The sequence below is a fragment of the Bos indicus x Bos taurus genome, chromosome 24, assembly GCF_003369695.1.
Source record: "Bos indicus x Bos taurus breed Angus x Brahman F1 hybrid chromosome 24, Bos_hybrid_MaternalHap_v2.0, whole genome shotgun sequence".
Classification (NCBI taxonomy): domain Eukaryota; kingdom Metazoa; phylum Chordata; class Mammalia; order Artiodactyla; family Bovidae; genus Bos; species Bos indicus x Bos taurus.
In genome coordinates, this window is record NC_040099.1 from 43,185,558 (window position 1) to 43,211,584 (window position 26,027).

General features: G+C 40.5%; 1 protein-coding gene across 4 annotated transcripts in view; it reads right to left on the minus strand.

Moving 5' to 3' along the window:
• SPIRE1 (spire type actin nucleation factor 1) overlaps nt 1–23,231 on the minus strand; it is a 169,268-nt gene extending 146,037 nt beyond the window's left edge. The window contains exons 1-2 of one of the 4 annotated variants that reach the window (XM_027525599.1): nt 22,751–23,231; nt 7,484–7,518 (exon numbers count right to left, since the gene is read on the minus strand). In XM_027525599.1, the coding sequence (XP_027381400.1) occupies nt 7,484–7,518; nt 22,751–23,027 (312 nt within the window). In that variant the 5' untranslated portion in view covers nt 23,028–23,231. The remainder of the gene's footprint in view (nt 1–7,483; nt 7,519–22,750) is intronic. The other 3 variants (XM_027525600.1, XM_027525601.1, XM_027525602.1) reach the window with 3 other exon arrangements.
• Between the last annotated feature and the right edge of the window lie 2,796 nt (nt 23,232–26,027).

Sequence of the window (26,027 nt, forward strand, 5' to 3'; positions counted from 1 at the left end):
ACCTTCCCCTCACACACACCATGCTGGCATCCTGCTGTTCTGTTAGTTTCAAAAACAGCTTGCTCTCTGACACTTCACAATGATGTCCTTTTGCCTGGAAAGTTCCACTTCATGTCTAAACCCTTTCCATCAGCCTGGCTGACTCCTTAAAGCCAAGTTTGTCATTTATGTAAAGATGCACGTACTCCTAAGAGCAGCACATAAAGGATGCTCAATGGTAAATCACCTCTACCATGTACATATAGGAAGAGATGTCTAGAAGAATATTCTAAACAGTCATTATAACTAGACAGTAGAGTATGAAGTTACTTTTACATTCTCTGTATCTGTGATATAAAATACAATAAGCAATTTCTACAAATGAATAAAGGTACTTTGAAAAGAAAATAAAAGTCGAGCCCATTCCCACTTTGATCCTATCAAAATAAAAAAAAAATTGTTTCATCTTAAAAACATTTAAAATTCAAGCTATTCATTAAAGCAGATTGACCTGGTCCCTGGATAAGGCAAATTATTAAGAAAACTTTCTACTCTATTATCCAAGTACTTAGAAGTGCTTAAATTACTTGAAAGGTAAATTTTCTGTTCCTTCAGGAATAAAATGTTTAATCTCAGATAATTTGGTTACTCTGAAATCCTTTGCAAGACAGAGTACAACTGTCACTGGTCTTCAAACACAGTAAAAACTGTACAAAGGAACACTACTTGTTATAAATTTTGTGTCCTATGGTCAAACAATGTTGCCAGGATTTAAGACATCTATGACTACCAGAGAAAGGCCATTTTGGTAACAAATATTATCTGAGACAGACGGAGAAGAGAGAGAAAGGACAGAGGAGACAGGGGAGAGAGTCAGAGGAGTTGCCACAATGGCTCCAGTTTGCATATGAAGATACACAAAATCTAACTGGAGATTTAACTATTTATCACATCATCAATATCTCACTACCAACCTCTGTTAGTACTGACACTCAGAAGTAACAATTCATGGGTAGACACAATTTACCCTAAGGACACACAAACCAATTTCCAGGCCATATAAGTTAATGTCAATCAAACAGCCATATAAAATCAGGCATGTTTGAGGTCTTTAATCCAAAAAGAGGAAGCAGAATGTGTGTACTTTGTGTTCCTTTCAGCTTGCTGACCAAGGAGAAAATGCTGTTGTCACCAACAATTAAATAACATTTACCCTCCCAACCCTTTTAAAGAACACATATCATTTTAACTTCTTGCCACACAATCCTATTTATAAACACTTATATCAAGATTTTAGATCAGACAAAGCCTTCCAATAAAAGGGTAGGTTGATAGTAATTCCTTTATATTTCCGCTAGATATTCTTAGATCTACTTAGTTTGGTATCAAATACTAATTTTACAACCATATAAAACAGGCTCACTATGCAGCTACAGTTTACGCAAATATTTCTGTAAAAATATTACATACTTCTTTCATGCTAATTTTTCAGTTACTTTTGAAATTAATTCAGGGCTATCAAATGTCAATTTAAAAAAGGACTACTCATCAAATTATCACTGTGAGTCTACATGAGCCAGATGTAAAATCAAAGTACAGGGGCTAATTCAGCTAAAGACAAAATGGGGAAATTCCCTGGCAGTCCAATGGTTAGGACTCTGCGCTTGCACTACTTGAGGACCTGGGTTCAATCCCTGGTCAGAGAACTAAGATCCCACAAGTCTCACAGCCAAAAAAATTTTTTTTTAAACAAAAATGGGTTTTTTTGTTTTATTTTGTATTGTACTCTGTTAAAGCAGTCAGCACCCACATACTACCTTTGGCAGTTTATTTTAGGCTGTTCAGGGAACATGAAGGCAATGGCACCCCACTCCAGTGTTCTTGCCTGGAAAATCCCATGGACGGGGGAGCCTGGTAGGCTGCCGTCTACGGGGTTGCACAAAGTCAGACACGACTGAGCGCCTTCACTTTCACTTTTCACTTTCGTGCATTGGAGAAGGAAATGGCAACCCACTCCAGTGTTCTTGCCTGGAGAATCCCAGGGACGGGGGAGCCTGGTAGGCTGCCGTCTACGGGGTCGCACAGAGTCGGACACGACTAAAGCGACTTAGCAGCAGCAGCAGCAGCAGCAGCAGGGAACATGAAAAATTTTCACATAGTCCAGTTTCTGTCAAAATCTGTATATAACGAGAATGGAATAAGTCCAAATACTACCTCTGATGTGTTCCTTGGTTCATTTCCAAAAGCTCTGGGTTTCCCCACAAAGCAGACTAATTCCAGGTGCGATTTCCCAGGAGGTTCAAATATGCAGCAAAATTCTTGAGTCGTTCTGAGTAATTCAGAATCAGACTAATTCACAGATTGCTCCAGTACAGACTGTGTTCACTTAACAGTGGGGCTGGGGGTTCATAGACAGAGTCTGTTCCTTCTTTGTCTGGTTTCCATCCAACACGACTGTATTCCCTCACTGCATAAGGCCAAGACCAAATGAGTCACAGGTGAGAAACATAAAGGACAAGGACAATTTTATGGGCACAAAATTGTCAGCGTTCTGCAGATGCAGACAACCAAGGATTGGATTCAGACAAACAGAAAAGAGCTAAGAGAGGTGGTTGTGCAACACGTTGGCTGTACAGCCCAGGGCAAGTCCCTCAACCTCGCCATACCTCAGCTTTCATTAGTAATAGAACGCACTTCATAACCTGGTTGTGAGGATTAAATTAAGGTATCTAACAGTACTCAGCACAGAGGAGGCTAAAGTGTTTTTTAAAGATGTGGGAATGAAAGATAGTAAGTACTTATATATGGTACTTTATTTGAACTTCATAAATATGAACTTTATTTCTAAGATAGGAATATAAATCTTTTCCATACTTCCCCTCAGTAAAGCTTACACTTTCTGCTATGCTATGATTTTTACGAACTAGCTCTATCAAGATTAAAGGATCAACAAAAGTTATCTAACTTCATATAACACTTTAACCAATTTCACATAAAATACAGCAAATCCATCAAGGAGAACAGAACAGGATTGTTCTGGTTACTCATTCAACCTTCTTGCCTGCTAAAGGGAAAGGGCCTCTGAGTGCTACATAATTAACTGTAGTTAATAGAAGACAGAATGGAATGAAATTTAGAAAGCTAAAAACAAGGAAAAAGTCTCAATTAAGATACTTTGAAATTCCAATCTTTTTTATGTTTGAGTATTTTTAAGTGCTTAGCCTTTTCTTCAAATATAAGAGTATCACCCGCAAGAGTATTTAAGTAATGGCAGAAGGAAAAACTTGTAAACTAGGAGTGAAAGTTTTCCTAAACTGTGAATTGGAACCACTTCCCTTGACAAGAAAATTCCAACTACAGGTCAGTCATGTGACAGTTTATAAATGACCACTCCCAGAGAGGAGGCCAAGGTAGGTAACACACTGTGTACATTACAGGTCCTCCCCAAAACCAAAGTGACGGAATACAGATTAGTGGTTATTGGGGGGCTGGGGATGGGGGGAAGACAACAAAGAGGAGTGGGGGGACCCTAGGGGATGATAAGACTTGACTGTAGTGATGGTATTTGTCAAAACTTAAAGAATTTTAACTAAAAAGTTTAAATTCTACTGTATATAAATTATATATTCAAAAAAATAGAAACAACAGTGTAAGAAAAAGTTAAATTGCTTATTAAAGTAAAAAATTTTGGCTTCATCCACATGCCATGGCTTTCCTCGCTTTCCACCAACCCAGCTTAGGGCTCTGGTTTGACCTCTCCCAACCCTCAACTCCATTTCTCAGGAAGAAGTCCCTCTGCTCTCCAGACCCACCCCAACTCTTAACTGGTTAGTTTTGGGGCCCTTTTACTTTCAAAAATTACCAGGGAGTCCAAGGAGCTTTTGTGTCTATGAGCTATAATCAAACATTTACTGTATCAGAAATTAAAACTGAGAGTTTTTTATTGAATTGTTCAAATTAAATTGTTCAAAAATAATATTGCTGTAGAGCAGAAATTAATACAACATTGTAAAACTACACTCCAATAAAATTTTTTAATAAAATGATTAAAGAAAAATAATGCTATTAAATATGTTAATACATGTAACATTTTTATAGAAAGAAACGCTAAAAATTTTCCAAAAAAATAGACTTCCCGAGTGGTTCAGTGGTTAAGACTCTGAGCTTTCAATGCAGGAGACTCAGATTTGGTCCCCACTCCAGTACTCTTGCCTGGAAAATCCCACGGACAGAGGAGCCTGGTAGGCTGCAGTCCATGGGGTCACTAGGAGTCGGGCACGACTGAGCGACTTCAGTTTCACGTTTCACTTTCATACATTGTAGAAAGAAATGGCAACCCACTCCAGTGTTCTTGCCTGGAGAATCCCAGAGACGGGGGAGCCTGGTGGGCTGCAGTCCATGGGGTTGCACAGAGTCGGACACAACTGAAGCGACTTTGCAGCAGCAGCAGCAGGGGAACTAAGATCCCACATGCCACTCAGGGTGGCAAAAAAAAGAAAGTCAATAAAATAGTGAAAGGGGTGGTAAAAGGTTATGCTTAATAAAATCCAGCTACACCTGCTCTTCTGCAGCCACTCCAATAGGACAGTCAAGGTCGTGCAGCCATGAAGCCTCTGAAAACACCATTGCACACTCATGACAGAATAAGAGTAAAAGGACAAATAATGTCTCAGTAATACTCTGAAGATAATCTGACCACAAAAGGGTGTCAGAACCCCCCAGAGCCTTGGAGAACCCCACTGTCCTTGGAGAACTACCGCTGTAGCCTGGCCACCTCTAGCTGCAACCACTTCTGGTATTGGCAGGCATCCACTCTCCCTTGGATCTCTCCCTCTCCACCTCTCTTCCCACCCCCTCTTTCTTTCCCCTTCTCTCTCCCCCAACTTCTTTCTCACTCTCTCTTCCCCTTTACTACCACTGCATGCGTGCATGCATGCTCAGTCACTCAGTCATGTCTGACTCTTTGCGACCACCATGGCTCCTCTGTCCATAGGATTATCCCAGCAAGAATACTAGAATGGGCTGCCATTTCCTCCTTCAGGGGATCTTTACCACTGAGGCACAAAGGAAGCCCTTACTATTACTGTGTGTGTTAGTTGCTCAGTCGTGTCCAACTCTTTGCGACCCCATGGACTGGGGCCTGCCAAACTCCTCAGTCCATGGGATTTTCCAGGCAAGAATATTGCAGTGGGTTGCCATTCTTTTCTCCAGGGGATCTTCCTGACCCAGGGGATCGAACTTGGATCTCCCACATTGAACGCAGACTCTTTACCATCTGAGCCATCAGGGAAAACTACCATTACCAGCACCAAATGTACAATCTTTCTCAACCTAAAAAACAAAACTTCCTACTTAAACTACCTCCTTCTTCACTGCTGCTGCTGCTAAGTCACTTCAGTTGTGTCCGACTCTGTGCGACCCCATAGATGGCAGCCCACCAGGCTCTCCCGTCCCTGGGATTCTCCAGGCAACAACACTGGAGTGGGTTGCCATTTCTTCACTAGAGTAAGTTTTTTTTAAAGTTCCCACTCCTCCTACTGCCCCTCCTTTTTATTATTTTAATTACCAAAGTAATACAAAGAGACTTTGTCACTTCAAAAAAATTTAAGTAATAAAGATAAATCGCCATCCAAACCCCAATATCTTCCCTAGAGGTAAAAACCACTGTAACTGTAAAAGATACTCCAAACTCACTTTGTAAACTATCAGACCAAACTTCTCATTTTCTCATGATTTTCCCTCTTCAAATAGTTAGACCAAAAAAAAAAAAAAAAAGTTATGAAAAAGAGTTCTGTTTAGATTTCAATTCTTTTGATGATAAGTTATGGATCAAAGGATACAGCTATCATGTAGGAAATGACAGAGTGACATGCCTACACAAACAAGTGTGAAACAAAATGTTACAACCATGTTAATTTTATGGCAACAAAATATAATGAGACTTATGACTATGCTTTGTATGTAAAGTCAGCACATTTCATTACCTAAATGCAGATCAATGTTGATTAATTTGTATCAATTTGATATCAATAAAAGTGTCTTCAGAGTTTACACAACATTTTTACCCATATAATCTCTTTGAAATTTCACAACCCATGAGATTAATAGAAATTATCTTTAACATTTAATAAAGAAAGCCAAAATTATGAGAGAAAAAGAATTAGTTGCTCAAAATTACATAGCTAGAAAGATGCAAATCAGAAACCACAGACAGAACTTTTATTTTTTGACTCAAATCGTATCCCACTCCTTTATATCACATTGAACAATACATCAAAAGTTGTCACAATAAGGCTTCCCTGGTGGTCCAGTGGTTAAGAATCCACCTGCCAATGCAGAGGACATAAATTAGATTCCTTGTCCAGGAAGATTCCACATGCTGCAGGGCAACTAAGTCCAAGCACCACAGCTACTAAGCCTGAGATCCTGTGCTCCACAATCATAGAAGTCACCACAATGAAATGCCCGTGACTACAACCAGAGAGTAGCCCCTGCTCACCGGACCTAGAGAAAGCCCTAGCACACAGCACTGAAGACTCAGCACGGCCAAAAATAAAATAAAAATAATTTTTTTTAAAAAAGCTGTCAGAAAACAAAAATACTAAGTTCTTGCATATTTTTTCTGCTAACCTGGAAGAAATTATGTCTACTTCTAAAGTTTAATAGAAAATATAAAACAAGTTGAATAACTTCTGAATGCAAAAAATTAAGTATTTTTGCTTGTTATACAATATAATCCCTTGGGAAGCTTGCATCTTACTTAAAATAATCAAAATTTAATAAAACTTACATTAACCTGTAGATGCATTATAAAATTAGAAAAATAACATCTTAAATTCTTATTTAGGTATTAACATAAGACCTAAAACTCCACATGTAATGACGTAACAGCTCCAGACAGAAAATACCTCCACATATACATAAATCATTGATGCTGCCCTCATACTTCAGCATTACCACTGAAATTTCTGCAAGGGACATATGGAGCCACATGGAAATCCCTTAAATTTCACAAACTGAATTTTAAATTATTTTAAAAATAATAAACATACTTTTATACAAAGACAAAACATTTAATTCATCAGTAATGTTACTGAATGACTTCCTAAGTCCCTATTTCTTCCCACTCCAAAGCAACTCCACAGGAGTCCAACACATTTTAATGATTTATATGACACACTAGATCAGATTATTTTAAAAACTTACCCTATTTCTTGTTAAGGGGTCTGAATCTTAACTCCATTTCACAAACAACACAGGAAAATTTTTAAATTATGATAAAGCTTATCTTTATAACATACCTTGATATTTTAAATATATGGACATGATTAACTGATTTTTATTTACATTTTACTCTTCCTAAATATAATAAATATATACCTGTTCTCAACACATCCTTATCAGAAAACCAAAACCCACAGTGAGATATTTCAGTACTCAAGATAGTATAAACAGAAGTGTAAAGCTGGGTTATTACTAAGAAATATTTTAACATTTCTCTTACCTCAGTTTCTGTACAATGTGAATATTCCACTTTACCTGTAATAAAAATACAAAAAGTTACTTTTCAGAGGATTTGGGGTGTTTTTTTTAAATCACTGACAAATCTGAGTTATTCTGACTACAGCTTCATTATGTCTGTGAAAATCTGTGCCACAAAAAGGTTCTAGTGTGACCAAATATTCTAAAAGTTCCTGCTCAGAGATTTAAGTTTAAAAAGTTTCATAAGAGAATAATCAAGAAAAAGATGGAAAGAATACATTTAATTGTAATAAAATATAAAACATATTACACATATATAAAGAATTAAAACAAAAATACTTTTTCTTGCTTTCTTTACTTTAAAGGCATTTAAAAGCTACCATTTAAAACACTTATAAGAAAAGTCTTTAAAAGACTCTTGGTGTCTTCCCTAAATACATTTCCAGTTTAAAGGTACAGTGATCATTTCAATTAAGGCAGAAATGGTTTAAATTCTTATTTAACATATAACAGTAGCTTTTCTATAATATACAGACACAACACTATAACTAATTTAGCAATTCTCCCAATAGAAGATCAACTAAAGAATAACCAGACTGAATAACATTTTGCCGTACAAACATTAATATTTTCTCATCACTGAGACATAATACCAGACAGCACGTATAGTTATGTATTTCTGTTAACTTGGGTGGTTAAAACATAAAGTTATTTTAAAGGAGAACCATTTATGAAAATGTTTTAACAAAAAGAGTAAATAGCATACATTTACATTGGATAGTAAAAAACTTAATTTTCCCAGTCTACACATCTTAAATCTCATCGTCCTAAGTTCAAATACACATTTATCTCGACCTCTTTCCCTCCCCTCCTCACTCACTCCTCCTCCTCTCCAGCCCAGGACCCCTACACTTACCCTATAGGGAATGTTCATCAGTCTGATTTATACACCTTAGAGTCTACAATGATACTGCTGGCTCTGTGGGCTCACCAGTGAGTAAGACCAGCTGACAGCCTCACAGAGCTAACACTCCAATGTCTGTCCCCGCTCCACCACCAAACCCTCCCAACCTATTCTGTGGCACCAGAAGAACCAAATATAACAGCCTGTTCTGAAATGAAAGGTCTGATAATACGCTTTGCTAACTATCAACAGTGTTTTTTTTTTCTTTCTATTTAGCAACCTTAATTAACTAAACTTTATATTATCTCATGGAACAAGTATCATTAAATGACAAGTATTTTCCACTGAAAATAATTACTTCAGTTTCAGCATATTTTCAACAAAAGTCAAAAATTATCTTTGTCTACCTCACGTAATTTGGCAACACTCAAAGTCTGCATAGCACAGAGGTTTCCCTTCTGTGCAGATTCTAGCTGAAGGGTAGCGGCTGTTCAGCATGCTGCCTCCACAGGAGTTCTGAGGGGGACTGCAAGTAGGAACCCAGGACCACTCAACGATATTTCCACTGGCACGGAAGGGACGGGCCCTGCGGAGGCCACACTTCTGACACTCCTGTGCTGGGATGAGATGACCAGAGTTGTGGTTCTTTTTATGTACAGTGTGGATTTGGGTTACAAAAATTCCCCTTGTGACATTAATCCAGACAGTAACTGTCTAAATTTCATGAGACCTCACAGCACTATACCACTTTCTTCAAGAACAAGGAGAACTTGGAGGGGAATCAAAATTGACAGCAAATCATAAAACAAAGTCAACTGGCAAGTGTTAATCCCAAATGTTCTCGTACTTCCTATCAACATATTCTCCTAAGAGTCTCCTCCCCACAGTGGCCTCTGCTCAAGGCCGAGACCCTCCTAGCCAAGAGGCACGTCCTTTAGACACAGCACCCTAAACTGCCATCCAGATCATGTGCCCCAGTGAGTCACATATCCTCTATCGGGACTGAGTATATCTGATTTACACTATGAAAACTACCTAGGCAAAATCTCACTATTTAAATTTTACTCTATATATACACTTTTATGAGTATTTTATGAATAACATACTAAGTTCTTCAAATGCAAATAGAATCAAAAGGATTCTTAATCGTGAAAGGAGGTCAGAGTTAGGGAGCAACTATCATTAGAGAATTTTTAAACAGATTTTCATCATTTCCCACCAATACAACTTAATTTTAAACACATTAGACAACAGAATGAACCAAGTGTTTCATCGAAACTATTTCTTGTCTTACAGTTCCCAAATGAAATTGGTTCCAACAGTTCAGGGCAAAAAGTTGTACTTACATTCTTTTTTACTATTAACGTAAATAAGCTCCCCAATACTCTCCCAAGAATTTAAACTGGCTAAATTAAAGTGTGAATAAGTGACTATCAAGTTAGAAAGTGATAAAGTGAAAAAAGCTAAGTTCAAGAATATTATATGATTTTTCAATTTAAAGCTAGTATACATGGTGGTCAAACACTAATTAACTTTCTCTGACATTCTGCTAAACTCTTCTCAGACCCTTACAATCTATACTAAAACCCTAGTGCAAGACCTAAGGCAACTAAGATCTAATTACAATATGAAAAACACCAGATTTTTTTCAAACTCAAGAATCACTTTACGGACTCCAAATATACATATTTACTTAAGACTGTTTTAGTAGTTCTTTATCAATCTGGAATCAAAGTATCTTGAAACATTCATCTTTTTATAAAAGGAAGAAATGACTCAGTTAAAATATATGTGCAATATGTATGTTGACAAAATACCCTCACATAAATTTCCTCATTTGATTCTCCTAACAATTTTGTAAGAAGGGCTGGTCATATATTATTTCCCCTTTACAGACAAAGAAATAGAGTCAGAGGGGTAATACGGATTGCCTGAGGTTAGAACTAAGTGACAGTCTCTAGACCAAGAATCAAAACACATCTTCTACAGGCAACTTTTTATGTTCTTACCACAATACCATGTGACATTAAACAGTTGATTTGCAACCTTTCGGAAGAGCTAAGGAACTTGATAGGAATCAACATGACTCCATAAGAAAAATATTTTTTCTGGGCCAACTTAGTTTCCAGCAAGAGTTAAGTCACCATCTTCCTACCCCGTAAGCACCCAGGCGGTAAGCCCGAGAGCCTCCCAAGATTCCTTCCTTCTTCCCACTGCCACGTCAAAAGCTAAATAGCCATGTGCCATTCTATTTCTTAAATCACCCTCAGACTCTTTCTCCCTATTTCATTACCTCTGGTCTGAAGAGCCATAATACTCCTAACTGGTTTGGTAACTTAGAGGCTGCTAAGACCTATGATAGTATGAAATGGCCAGTGGTGTCTTTGCCCTCAGCTTACTCAGTTCAATCCATCTTCTACAAAGTTTATCTTCCCAAACAGAGGAGTCTGCTTACATCATTTTCCTGCTTAAAATGGTTCTGTAACTATCCAACACCTATACAGACTATAAATACAAACTCAGTCGTGAGGCACAAAAAGGCCTTCATCACCTGAGCCCTCCCGCATACCTTTCCAGTTGATCTCCTCGTCCACCCTTCCCACATACATCCGACACTCCAGGCACAGTGGACGCCCACTGCAGAGAGGACAGACAGGTTCAGTCTCATATGCCAACTCCAAACAATTGGCAGTGACTGCCTGAGGCACCCTGCTGAGAACTAAAGATACTTATATTTAGCAGCAAAAATGTGATGAATGATTACGCAGCGCCTGCTTTTGGTATGGGGACGTGGGTGTCACACACATGCCATACCACAACTCGTGTACTATTGCTCTCTGACAGTTCTCCCACGTTTCTAAGCCTCTGTGCTGACTGCTGCTTCTGCTGAGCATGCTCTTCTCCTAGGATCCCACTGCTCGGATCAGACCCCATCAACAGAGCTCCCCTGTGAAACCTGCCTGATGTCACACCAGCAGAGTCAGTCCCTCTCTCCCTGGACTCACACAGCTTTCTGTATGTCTCTATTATTTGGAATCATTAGACTGTAAGTGTTAATTTATGCTCCTGTGACATTCTTGAAGGTATGAATGCACTTCCTTTCCCTCTGTATCTTCAACATTTAGTCCAATACACTTAGAAGACACCCAAGTACTGGTGAAACGAATACATGAAGACATGAATGGGGATTCCTCTAACATGCTATTTCACTAAAATCCAGGAAGATATGGCAAAGCCAGGACCAGACAACCTATGGGGGCTGTCACTGGCATTCTACCACTACTCATCATATATTTCCATATATATCTATATCTCTCAGAAATATAAACTACTAAGGGAATATACTAGATAGGAATTTGACTTCCAATTAGATTAGTCAGCAGAGAAAATGCGAAATACAAGGGGAAAAAACTGACTCAATTTCTTTAAAAAGTGCTCTAGCACAAGTAATATAAAAACATCTAAGAGTCAGTTTTCAGAAGCTAAATATGGACCACTAAATCTTATTATTATTAGGGATACAGCCTTTCCATATACTTGACACTAGTCAAATCCTTATTATATTTACACTAATGCCACTGCAAGGGGCCTGGGTTTGATAGCTCAATTGGTAAAGAATCCGCCTGCAATGCAGGAGCCCCGGGTTCAATTCCAGGGTCAGGAAGATCCGGGGGCAAAGGGATAGGCTACCCACTCCAGTATTCTTGGGCTTCACTTGTGGCTCAGCTGGTCAAGAATCTGCCCACAATGTGGGAAACCTGGGTTCGATCCCTAGATTGGGAAGATCCCCTGGAGAAGAGAAAGGCTAGCTACCCACTCCAGTATTCTGGCCTGGAGAATTTCATGGACTATATATATAGTCCATAGGGCAGCAAAGAGTTGGACACGACTGAGCGACTTTCACTCCCTTTATTTTTAATTTATTTTAATTGGAGGCTAATTACTTTACAATATTGTGGTGGTTTTTGCCATACATTGACATGAATCAGCCATGGGTGTACATGTGTTCCCCATCCTGACCCTCCCTCCCCATCCCATCCCTCAGGGTCATCCCAGTGCACCAGCCCTGAGCTACCTGTCTCATGCATCAAACCTGGACTGGCCATCTATTTCATATATGATAATATACATGTTTCATTGCTATTCTCTCAAATCATCCCACCCTCGCCTTCTCCCACAGAGTCCAAAAGTCTGTTCTTTACATCTGTGTCTCTGTTGCTGTCTCGCATATAGGGTCATCGCTACCATCTTTCTAAATTCCATATACATGCATTAGTATACTGTATTGGTGTTTTTCTGACTTACTTCGCTCTGTATAATAGGCTCCAGTTTCATCCACCTCATTAGAATTGATTCAAATGCATTCTTTTAAATAGCTGAGTAATATTCCATTGTGCATATGTACCACAACTTTCTTATCCATTCGTCTGCTGATGGACATCTAGGTTGCTTCCATGTCCTGACTATTGTAAACAGTACTGCGATGAACACTGGGGTACATGTGTCTTTTTCAATTCTGGTTTCCTCGGAGAATACGCCCAGCAGTGGGACTACTGGGTCATATGGCAGTTTTATTTCCAGTTTTTTAAGGAATCTCCACACTGTTCTCCATAGTGGCTGCACTAGTTTGAATTCCCACCAACAGTGTAAGAGGGTTCCTTTTCCTCCACACCCTCTCCAGCATTTATTGTTAGACTTTTTGATAGCAGCCATTCTGACCAGCGTGAGATGGTACCTCCTTGTGGTTTTGATTTGCATTTCTCTGATAATGTTAAGCATCTTTTCATGTGTTTGTTAGCCATCTGTATGTCTTCTTTGGAGAAATGTCTGTTTAGTTCTTTGGCCCATTTTTTGATTGGGTCGCTTATTTTTCTGGAATTGAGCTGCAGGAGTTGCTTGCATATTTTTGAGATTAATTCTTTGTCAGTTGCTTTGTTAGCTCTTATTTTCTCCCATTCTGAAGGCTTTTCACCTTGCTTATAGTTTCCTTCGTTGTGCTAAAGCTTTGAAGTTTAACTAGGTCCCATTTGTTTATTTTTGCTTTCATTTCCATTACTCTGGGTGGTGGGTCACAGAGGATCCTGCTATGATTTACGTCACAGAGTGTTTTGCCTATGTTTTCCTCTAGGAGTTTTATAGTTTCTGGTCTTACATTTAGATCTTTAATCCATTTTGAATTTATTTTTGTGTATGGTGTTAGAAAGTGTTGTAGTTTCATTCTTTTACAAGTGGTTGACCAGTTTTCCCAGCACCACTTATTAAACAGATTGTCTTTTCTCCATTGTATATTCTTGCCTCCTTTGTCAAAGAAAAGGTGTCCATAGGTGCGTGGGTTTATCTCTGGGCTTTCTATTTTGTTCCATTGATCTATGTTTCTATGTTTGTGCCAGTACCATACTGTCTTGATGGCTGTTGCTTTATAGTATAGCCTGAAGTCAGGCCAGGTTGATTCCTCCAGTTCCATTCTTCTTTCTCAAGATTGCTTTGGCTATTTGAGGTTTTTTGTATTATAAAGTGTGAAATTATTTGTTCTAGTTCTCTGAAAAATACCGTTGATAGCTTGATAGGGATTGCACTGAATCTATAGATTGCTTTTACTTCAGAGAACTACAATCCCACAGGCTGAATGGTGAGGCCAAATAAAGAAAGAAAATTACTGATTTTAAAAATCAGTATATTAAATGTAAATAAAATACACAATCCAACTTATATTACGTATGATTACATTAGATAAAAAACAAATCCAAACTATATCCTCCTTGTAAAAGACACACCTTAAATGTAAGAACATTAAAAAGTGATAGTGAAATAATGGAAAAGGAACATACTGAGTATATTTTAGTCAAAGAAAGCCAATGTAACTGTACACACGTTAACTATAAACACACAGACTAACAGATCAATCTACCAAGAAGTTATCACAACTCTAAATTTTAATGCACCTAAAAATACAGTCTCAATAGAAATAAAAATTGACAGAATAATCCATGGATCAAAGTAGAAATTACAATGAAAATTTGAAAAATACTTGAACTAAATAATAAAAATGTGATGATATACCAAAACTTCTAGGAGAGTGATGTCAGAAACAGTGAAAAACTTCTATTCATCAAAACACAACACTAACAAGGTGAGACGGAAAGTCACAGAGCTGGAGAAGTTACACATAGCTGGCAAATGGCTCGAATCCAGAGTACACAAAAATCAGAACATATGAAAAGAACAAGACACAAAAAACATAACATAAGTAGATTAGCAGTTACCAGGGGCTTAAAAAGGAGAATGGACAATTATTGTTTAACGGTTACAGTTTCAGTTTGGGTGATGAAAAATTTTGGAAACAGATGGTGGTGATGGTTGTAAAACACTGTGAATGTAATTAATCCCAGTAAGTTAGTTACAACCTTAACTTTTATATATATATGAAAAAAAACTGGGACTTCCCTGGCAGTCCAATGGTTAAGACTCTGCCTTCCAAAGGAGCAGTGAGCACAAGCTCAATTTCTGATTGGGGAACTAAGTTTCACATGCAGAGAGGTGGGTGAGACCAAATATTAAAAATAATAATAATAATAATAGAAAAACGGTCAAAAGACCTGAACAGGAACTTCATAAAAGTCCTTTTCATCCTTATGAAAAATAAACATAAAAAAGCACTCAACCTGACTAGCCATCAGATAAATGAAAATTCAAACCATTAGAAGATTTAAAAGATATGTACAACCCAAATAGCTACACTTCTCATTTGTTAACCACATTTCCAAGTATTAGGGTGGATGCAGAGCAACAGATACACTGCTAGTAAGAAAGGTAAACACAAACCAGCACTTTGTAAAACTGCTTGGGCATAGCTACCAAAACCCAAGAGACAAATGCAACAACCCAGCAAGTCTACTAGATGTGCTTAGATTTTTAGACAGGAGAGGAGTAGTAAATAATTTAATTATTTTCAAATAGACACAACACATACCAAAGAGTCTTTAAGAGATTCTGATTACCAGCCTATCATCACTAAAACCAAAAACGGCTTTGAACTCTTGAGCACCTAGGTGAAACCTGCTCAAATTGCATAAAAATCTGGTATAACATTTTCTTGATGTATTTTCTTTGTATAATGAGGACAGTGCAAGCAGCAAAATAGTATGTCTATTTAAAATCAATAGAATCCCAGTTAGATATTGCCCTGAGAACAGCAAAGTCTGGACCAGATAAGTTGAATAAACTCAAAAGCCATGCAAGAAAAAAAAAAATCTTGTCTAGTCCTGACCTTATTATACTGCCACTCAAAAATAATTTAATAGAAGTTAGAAGTAGGGAAAACATTACTACCTTTCCTAATAAACTTGCACTACTATTTATATTTATCAGTATTTTTCTAGTCTCTAAGTAATCAAGATCCCATGTAATGGTGTAAAGTATGTAGACAACACCAAAAACCATTTTGCCCAATGATACTTAGTTTTCATCTCTTTTGTTTGGTTTAAGACATCAGGATGAGTACATTTTATCTGCATGTTGCACTTCAGAGCTGTAATGAAGACAATGTTCACAAAACAGGGAACTACCTCGCATCTGGTAGCTGTGCTACCAGTCACCATTCTGCATGGTTCTGCTGCTGCTTCGGGGACACCTCTAGCCCAGAGATGCAAGAAGGATGTCCCCAAGATTTATCCCAAACCAGTTCTTGAGCATCCAAGTATCTCAGTTAATCCAGACTTGACCCCAGGCCACATTTCACTGACCTCCCATCAGCTCCAGTCCATCCAAGTTTGTACCCCAATACAGGCTCCTCTGGCTTCAGCTCCCAGGTATCGCTGGCTTATGATAAACAGCTTGGGCAGACTGCTCTCTGAACCTTCCTATTCAACTTGGCTCTGTGGTATTTAGTAAACAACCGCTGAACAGAGGAATGAATATACAGGCAGACAGTGGTGCAAGCCAGTAAAGGCGAGGTACCAGACAGACATGCTTTTCAAATCTAACGAAATCTGAACAATGAAAGTAATGAAGCCTTCTACCACTTTATTCTTCTTCTCTATTAAAAATAAAACAACCTCAGTAGCAACAGGGACACCACCCCTGAGCTCCTTGGAGATACATCTGATTCCAGGGCTGGGGCAGAAAATATATAGGATAAGCCCTGAAACACTGTGTAGTGCAGAAAGTAAGTGCTTAACACAAGAGGGAGGGGCATAGAGGGACACAGGAGCCAACACAAAGGCACCTCCAATGGCCACAGTTGGAACAACTGGAGCAACCAAAGAAATAACCTGGTAACAGGTAACAAAGTATAAAATATACAAGATTCCAGACTTAATAAATGATAGAATAAATAAGCAAACAGGGAGAAGAGTCAAATCTTCCTTACAAAAGAATTTCAAAAAATACTAAGTAAATATTCACCACTTCAGAAGGAGGCCCCAGTGAATGCAGCTCAAAGGTTTAAGGATAGAAGAGGCAAAAACAGTAAAAATTTTAGTGGAGAAGCCTGGCAAACAAGGTTCACATTGCTAGAGGTGTTGTCTGGACACCACATGCCCAAGTCCAATGTGACAAGGGGAGCCCTGCCCCTTCCTAGTAACTCTCTGCACAAGTGCAAAACGTCAGTCCAGTCAAGAAAACATCAGGCAAACCTAAACAGAAGGACATTCTGTAAAACCCCCAGCCAACCCTCCTCAAGACTGTGAAGGTCATGAGAAACAAGGAAAGTCTAAGAAACTGCCACAGAGCAGAAGAGACTAGTGAGCCATAATGACTAAATGCACTCTGCTGTCCTGGGTGGGACTGTGGAACAGAAAAATGACACAAATGGAAAACTAGCGAAATCCAAATGAAGTCTGGAGTTTAGTTAACAGTAATGCTGATGGTTAGTTTTGACAAACGTACCCAGAAATATAAGATGTTAACAAGGAGGGAACAGGGTAGAGGCACACAGGAACCCTCTGCACTATCTGTACAACTTTTCTTCTAAAATTATCTCGTTTTTTAAATTACTTTAAAAAAATTACATTTGGCTATTTGGCAACAGGGATATCTTCCTCATAGTTTTAAACAAGTACTGTATCTGGGAGAGGGAAGTTTCCTTTTTTCTACTTAGCCAACAGGAAGCAAACGGGAAATACCATACGACTCAGTGACACTACTGTGAAGGTGGGATGGGAACTGTTGCCATTGTGCAGAAATTGAGTAGGAATGTGATTTCGAGTTTACAGACAAGACAGGCAGAGTGCAACTCACTGTCTCTTATCAACCCACAGTCCTTGGCAGATCAATGATTTTTTTCCTTCTAAACTTAGTCAAAAACTCTTAGTAAAACAAAGAGCTTCCCCACAGAGTCCCAACTTACTTAGGAACCAGTATCTATATATGACTAATACTTGCCCACCCTCTGCATGAGGCAGAAATACAGATACAGAACCACAAACCAATTATTTCCAGACCTTAATGATAGTTGCTCAGTGGTGTCCGACTCTCTGCGACCCCATGGACTGTAGCCCGGCAGGCTCCTCTGTCCATGTAATTGTCCAGGCAAGAATACTGGAGTGGGTTGCCATTCTCTTTTCCAGGGGATTTTCCTGACTTAAGGATCAAACTTGGGTCTCCTGCATTGCAGGCAGGTTCTTTATCTAAATCTGAGCCACATCGGGCTCTCATTATTCCAAAATCTCTTCCAAAAGTGTCTGTGGCCACTCTCACAAGACCCAAGTGGAAGGTTGTGTGTGTGTGTGTGGGCTCAGTCATGATAAACTCTGTGACTCTATGGAATGTAGCCTGCCAGGCTCCTCTGTCTATGGGATTTTGGTTGTTGGAAAGTAAACTGGAGCCAACAATGACAGCAATCTTAACTGATTACAGCTAAAATATCTTAATCTTGCAAACAATCATCTCAACACATGGTTAAAACCCCTTCCAGAGGCCTGGAAGGGGACTGTGTGAGAAGCAGGTTCCAAGTTCAGCTGTGTTAGCTTCATGGTAAACTGGTCACTCTGTTTATGTTCTATTTTCTCCTCTATAATGACTAAACCATTTACATCACCCATGGAAACTTGAACACCACGTGCACAAGTTTTGTATCTGTAGAAAGGACTCAATGCATGTTTTTAAAATTGAATTAAGCCCACGTATCTGGACATATTGTTCAAATGTAATAATTCTTATCTGTTGATATAAATGACAAGGTATTTCACCAACCCATAACACTGTCATTCACCCCTGACCTCTACCCTGGTCACATACATCTCAAGTATTCCTTTCATTTAACAATAAGGATGCGTACACTCAAGAAAAAATATCAAGAGTAAAAAAAATTAATGTTTTAAAACATGTTTTCACTACTTTGACCTTTCACTACTTTTCACTACTTTGACAAAAATTAATGTTTTTAAACATGTTTTCACTACTGTCTCTCTTTAAATTCAAAAAGGATCTTATTCAATACCCACCAAATGGCATGAACCCTGCTGAGAAGCCTCACTGATCACATCTCTTCTCAAATTCCAAACAAAGCCCCAGTGGCCCCTACATCAAGTGATGTCTTTAATAATATGCATTCCACTGTTCTTCCTGGGAAAACCTATTACCAATCTTACCATTATTTTAAACCAAGATGTGCTCATAATTTTTAAAGTGTTCTTTATATATCTAAAGCTAAACGTACATCAAAAATTTTGAAACCAAATCTGAAACAAGTATTTTCATCAGATGGATATTTAAAATCCACAGGGCTGCTAAGATCATACAGCAGTTCTCAGCTCTAGAACTACTGTTAATAACTCCTGTGGATCCCAGGAAAAACACATTCTACTCTAGCGGAGCCGGGAATACAACCTAAATCCTATCAATGACTACTCTCTAAAGAACGGGTATATTAAAACTTGTCTGAAGGTCAGTCAAGTGCACCGGTGATAAATAGCAGATAGTGTATCAGGAGCCTGCGTGAGTGTCTAACTTCTGAATTAATGATGTGAATGAAAACTTCATCAACATGTATATAAGAAATTTTTACCAGGCAATAAGGTCTTTTTATGACTACAAACACATAAACACTGGGGAAAATTAAAATTTTAAGTAAGCCACCTAAGATAAATCACATACCCTCTTGATTCTAACCAACAAATCACCTTCCTGTCATCACAGAAATACTTCATAAACATAGTACCCATTTTAAGATCCTGATTCATAATATAATTTTCTGCCTCTTAAAATATTCTCTAAAGAACTAATTTTTCCTTCTTCTTTAATCTCCTTCAGCCCTATATCACACTACTATCATGGACACATTAGTAAATGACTTAAAGTTACATCTGAATGCTAAATAAAATTATCCATTCTTGTTTCCTTCTAATATTGGTTTCATTTCCATGCCTCCTACATTTTTCTATTTCTCTTACAATGCATTTCTAACCTTTTAATTCAACCCAAATGGGGATGTTCTGTATGTACTGATACTATTAAAAGAAAACAAGGACTAAAATCAATTACTGCTGCTATATTCAATTCCAAAACCAGTCAAGAATGAATGGGAAGTGCTATTTCTTTCTATGGGACTAAATGGAGTGACACTGCTGATAGTGGTAAGAACCAACTATTCAACAACGGCAGAGGAACCGTAACCAGCAGAAAGATTCCCCACAAATACCACCTGTCACCTCCCAGACCAGGGGTTCTCAACCAGGGACAGCGGGCCAAGCCTGGAGACTTCAGCTGGGAGAGGGGGCGGGTGATGACCAGCAATCTGGTGGGCAGACACCAGGGATGATGCTCAACACCCTACACAGGCACAGGAGAGCGCCCACAACAAAGAGCTATTCAGTCAAAAATGTCAGTGCATAGGCTGAGAATCCATAAACTCAACATGTGTTTCAATTCCGGGTAAAAAAATACAGAAGTACCATGGTGCTGTGAAAGGACCACAAGATCAGGGGAGGGAGGGAACGAAATTTTACTGAGTATTTGCTACCTATCAAGCCTTGCATTAGGCACTTTACACATACCATCTCATTTAAACCTCCATCCCATGGGAGAAAAGTGATCTATTCTCATTTTACAGATGAGAAGGTTGAACTCAGGGAAATTAAGGAACTTATTCAAGGTCACTCATCCAGAAATGGAAGGAATCATGATTCCAAATCAAACCAAATCTGTTCCTTTCCACAAAGGCTAGAGGTTAAAAGACCAGGATTTGATTCAGAGTTACCAATATGAATTTGAGCACATCACTTAACTTCCTCAACCTGCATTTAGAAAGTAAGTTAATGGATAACATCTGAAAATACAAATGCTGTCAAATCCCAACAATTATGTTGAACATCTTATAATAAAAAACAAAGTGCTTCTTAGAATGGAAGTTCATGATTACCATTTTTCCTTAAAAATAGAATTTATACAAGGGTGAAGAGTACCAAGTTGTACAGCGTTTTTAAGAATCAAGAGTAAACGTTCAGAAGATATGGTGCCGTCCACCACCACACAACTACTCTTAATACTAGAAAGAAAGAAATTATCTAATATAAACAATATTTTTGTATGAACTTCCCAGATTTTCAATCAATTGACCCAAAAAGCTCAAGACCATTTCAGCAACTTTGATGGGGCTCTCTACACAACAGAGGAGGAAAAGGATGGATTACAAGTCCAATACTGCTGATGTGGGAAACAACTCTGCCATTCTCTCCAGAGAGCCAGAATGTATTCCAAGAGATCAATACATTATCATTCATACCAATGATGAAAAATGTAAATCATTTCAACATAAGGTTATGGCTTTTTAAAAACCTACCACCAGAATCCATCAATCTTTGACAACTAAACTACTGGTAGGTTCACAAACACAACTTGAAATCTGGGATTAAATTCAAGGATAATGTAAACAAAAAGAAGTTTGTTCTTTCTAGAAGTCATCACAATTAATGTGACTTCTAAAAGCAGGTTGCACACAAACACTTTTCCCCTTGAAATCTTGGATCTCCAGGCATGGTTTTGCTGTATTTTATAAAAGTATATTTTCATATCATATTAATATGCTGTAAATAAATTATAAATGCAACTATTTCCCACTAATATTGTCCAAGTTTAAAAGCAATAGACACATCAAATAAACTAAAAATTTGTTTGAAATAATTTCAAAACAATCATTAAAAGACTGGCTTTAAATAAAATTCTAAAAATCTGTTTACCCAACACCAAATATAAATAATAAATGTTCTGTTGGAATTGACAGAACTGATAACACACTCTTTTGACTGTTCTCTATTTTAATCAATTAAATAAGGATTTTCATTAAATCTATTCTGAAGCACATCTTTCACTTTAAGCATTCTGACACTTTCATCAACTTTCTAAAACTAAGAGTAGATTTTTAAAATGTTTTTAACATATTTGTCTCTCAGAAGACTGAATTAGACAAAAACTAATAGAAAAAACCTATTACCAATCTCTTTAACATCGACAGATATTTGGGTAAACTGCAGCTATATGCTGATGGGCAGGTGATAATCCCAAAGAATTTACATTGGATAATAACCTAAGTAAAACCCATTCTATCTGACATCCCGTCAACTTTTTACTTTACAAGCCTGTTTTTTATTACAATAAATTTTAACGTACAGAGAAATCGTATTATATTGTTTGTGTGTTTTTAACCAGTGTCTTCATTTCTCCCCAAATAGCAGAATTCTCCTCAGGGCTCAGATTTCTTTACATTTCCAACCGAGGGAATATCGCTGCCCATCTCTGAAAAGCATGATCTGCTGACAGCTCCCCGCGAAGACGCAGCGGCCGGGGACCAGGTGCGGGCGAACCTGGGCAGCGCCCAGCGCATCCAACCTGGGTTCGGCCGCGAGCCCCACGAGCGCGCGTCCCACGACTGACCCCGCTCCTCCCCGCCCGGCCGCCGGCTGGTCGCCCGGACAGGCCGCAAACTGACCCTCAGACCCACGCCCCCCTCCCGGGGCCGCCGCCAAGACCCTCGCCCACGCACCCACCCACTCCGGCGGCGCTTGGCCGCAGACCTGGCCCGCGTCCCCGGCCTCCCGGGGCGGGGAAGGGGGCGCTGGGGGGAAGGGCCCGGGGCACGGCGGGGGTCCTCCGCGGGAGATGGGGGGCCGCGGTGGGGGAAGGGCCCGGGGCCTCGGCCAAGGTCTTCCAGTGGGAGACTGAGAAGTAAGCAGGGCTGAGGGCCGAAGGCTGGGGTAGGGGAGGGTCCTGGTGGGGCCGGCGCCCGGGGGAGGGTCCTCCGTGGACCGTGGGAAATGGGGGCCGCGAGGCGGAAGGGTCCAGGGTCCGGGGTCCGGGGTCCGGAGCTCGGGACTGAGGGTTGCGGGCGGTGGGGAAAGGGCCTGCGGCGAGGCCTCCTGCGGGCGAAGCGGGTCGCGGGGGAAGGCTCACCCGCGTCGCCGGTGGCGGGCGCCAAGGTGACGGCGCCGTCCCTCCACAGGCGGATCTGCGCGGCCGAGCGCACCCGGCGGCGGGGCTGGCGGCGGCCGGCGTCCGCGGCGCGCAGGGAGCCGCAGCACTGGTAGCACACGGCCCACGCCTGCTCTTCGTTGATGGGCTGATTGTAGAGCCGCAGGATCTCCTCCAGGCTCAGCGCGTCCTGCGAGCCCGCGGCCGCCCCGGCGTCCGGAGGCCCCTCGCCGCCCTCCGGGCCGACAGGCTGAGCCATCCCGCGGGTCGCGCCGCGCTCCAAGCGCCGCGTCTCCTCAGCTGTGGAGCATCGTCTCTGCGCGCCGCCGCCGCCTCATCCCCGGAACCCCGCCCCGCGTGCCGCGCGCGCCGCCGCGGGGACAGGGCGGAGACCAGGCAGGGACCGGGCTGCAGAATGAGCTGGGGGAGGGCCGAGGGACTAGGCGTGGGCCCGCTCGCCTGACGAGACCACCGCCTGCCGGTAGCGGCGCAATGGCGTCCGCGGCCCCGCCCCGCGGCGCACAGCCTTGGGGTTCGCCCCGCCCTCCAAGCCCCGCCCCAGGGGCGCGCCCCGCCCAGAACCCCGCCTCCATGGCTGCCTGGCTCCGCCCCGCCTCTGTCCCGGATTCTCCGCGCCCTCCGAGCCCCGCCCCCAGGTTGGCCCCGCCGCCAGGAGTTGCCCCTCGCCTGCAGCCGCATCTGCATCACACCCACGCCAGCCTCCGCGCCGGGACAGACTTCTTAGTCGCCTGGCCTCTCCCCTCGCGTCCTGTTTTGCTCGGTTGGGTACTGTCGCCATCAACGCACCAGACCGTTCGTTCGGATAACCTCCTTCTCCGCTCCCAACTTCACGAGGGAGTGAAGCCCCAGGAGGACAGGGTCTTTATGGGTGGGTTTTGCTCACTGGCTTCTCCCAAGCGCACGGATCAAGGCCTGGGGTACAAGCCTGTAGCAAACAATCGCAGACGTCCTTCGGATTCGTTTGTGACGTTTGTACAACTCTTCACCAAGATAATGTTCCCAGTGACCACACGCCTCATAGCCCAGCTAACCCAGTATGTTCATACCTCATGAACCGCTATCACACGGGCATTTAGGCATAGAAGAAAAGGAAAAAATCCTCCTGGGCCGCGATGGACCATTAAGTGTGCGATAAAAGAGAGTTCTTGGATAAAACAACCGCTCCTTGGCAAATGAGTTTAATTGGTAACACTCCACTCTCAGACCAGTCCTGTATGAGAACCTTACAGAGTTGAAAGCATCAATCAGTAAGATATGTATCTAATAGTAAATACCAATAAACATTTTAAGGCAGTTTTATGTGCAGTGTTAGATATTGCACCCTCAACAACTGCATCTTATAGTGGAAATTATTAATACAAGTCTATTCTTAATGCCTAAGACACCACAGTACATAAAGCAGGAATAGGGAGAAGACAAAAAGCAAGAACAGGTAAGACTTTGAAAGAGGAAGGAAAAGCTTCTCCCTGGGCACTCTATTATAATTTCATTACAAGAGATACAAAACAAACCTTTAAAGTAATGTCACTTAATTACCGGTTCATAATCCAATTTCTAAAAAATGCACTGTGTGTGTGCCACATCCCCGAAAAGACAAAGGTCTAATTCCTTACATGATGACATAGGATAGATGTAGATATACAAAACCTCTTGATTAAAAACGTAGAAACTAATGCTAAATTGTTGCTAAGTTTAGACCCCGTGTGAATTTTGAAAATACAGATGACTTTAAAATATTACTGTTTTGTTTTTGTTTGACTCTGCCTAGTGGCATCTTAGTTTCCCTACCAGGGATGAAACCCCAACCCTTTGCCATGGAAGCCTGGAGTCTTAACAACTGGCCTCTACGGAGGCCCCTAAAGTACTCGTTTTGAATAATGCAGAGAAACAGAGGAATGGTCTACTTTGATAGACAATAGCACCATCTTCTGGCCTTATGGGATATTGCTGCAGTGTTGCACTTGGACAGCTACAGCCAAAAGTCACAAACATTTTTGTCCTTCCTCAAAAAACCACAACAAACGGTGGAAAATTCTGAAAAAGATGGGAATACCAGACCTGCCTCTTGAGAAATCTGTATGCAGGCCAGGAAGCAACAGTTAGAACTGGACATGGAACAACAGACTGGTTCCAAACAGGAAAAGGAGTACATCAAGGCTGTATGTATATTGTCACCCTGCTTATTTAATTTATATTCAGAATACATCATGAGAAACGCTGGGCTGGATGAAGCACAAGCTGGAATCAAGATTGCCAGGTGAAATATCAATAACCTCAATATGCAGATGACACCACCCTTATGGCAGAAAGCAAAGAACTAAAGAGCCTCTTGATGAAAGTGAGAGAGAGTGAAAAAGGTGGCTTAAAGTTCAACATTCAGTAAACTAAGATCATGGCATCCAGTCCCATCACTTCATAGCAAATAGATGGGGAAACAGTGGCAGACTTTATTTTGGGGGGCTCCAAAATCACTGCAGATGATGACTGCAGCAATGAAATTAAAAGACGCTTGCCTTGGAAGAAAAGTTATGACCAACCTAGACAGCATATTAAAAAGCAGATACATTACTTTGCCAGCAAAGGTCCATCTAGTCAAGGCTATGGTTTTTCCAGTAGTCATGTATGGATGTGAGAGTTTGACTATAAAGAAAGCTGAGTGCTGAAGAATTGATGCTTTTGAACTATGGTGTTGGAGAAGACTTTTAAGAGCCCCTTGGACTGCAAGGAGACCCAACCAGTCCATCCTAAAGGAAATCAGACCTGAATGTTCATTGGAAGGACTGATGTTGAAGCTGACACTCCAATATTTTGGTCACCTGATGATGGTCAACTGACTCAATTGAAAAGACTCTGATGCTGGGGAAGATTGAAGGCAGGAGGAGAAGGGGATGACAGAGGATGAGATGGTTGGATAGCATCACTGACTCAATGGACATGAGTCTGGGTAAACTCTGGGAGCTGGTGATGGACAGGGAGGCCTGGCGTGCTGCAGTCCATGGGGTCGCAAAGAGTCAGACACGACTGAGCGACTGAACTGAAAAAAACCACCAAATGATTTAATCAACTGAGCAACCCATGAGCCAGACACCTGCTAATCCTGGCATAGGGCAGTGAATAAATCTCAGGAGAACAATGACAGAAAGAAGAGAGCAGAAGTGAGGAAAAGAAATCCAAATTTTACCTTCAATGTTAAAAGATGTAGTCTTTAAAAAGATTCACAAGAGAAGGATTATTTTCC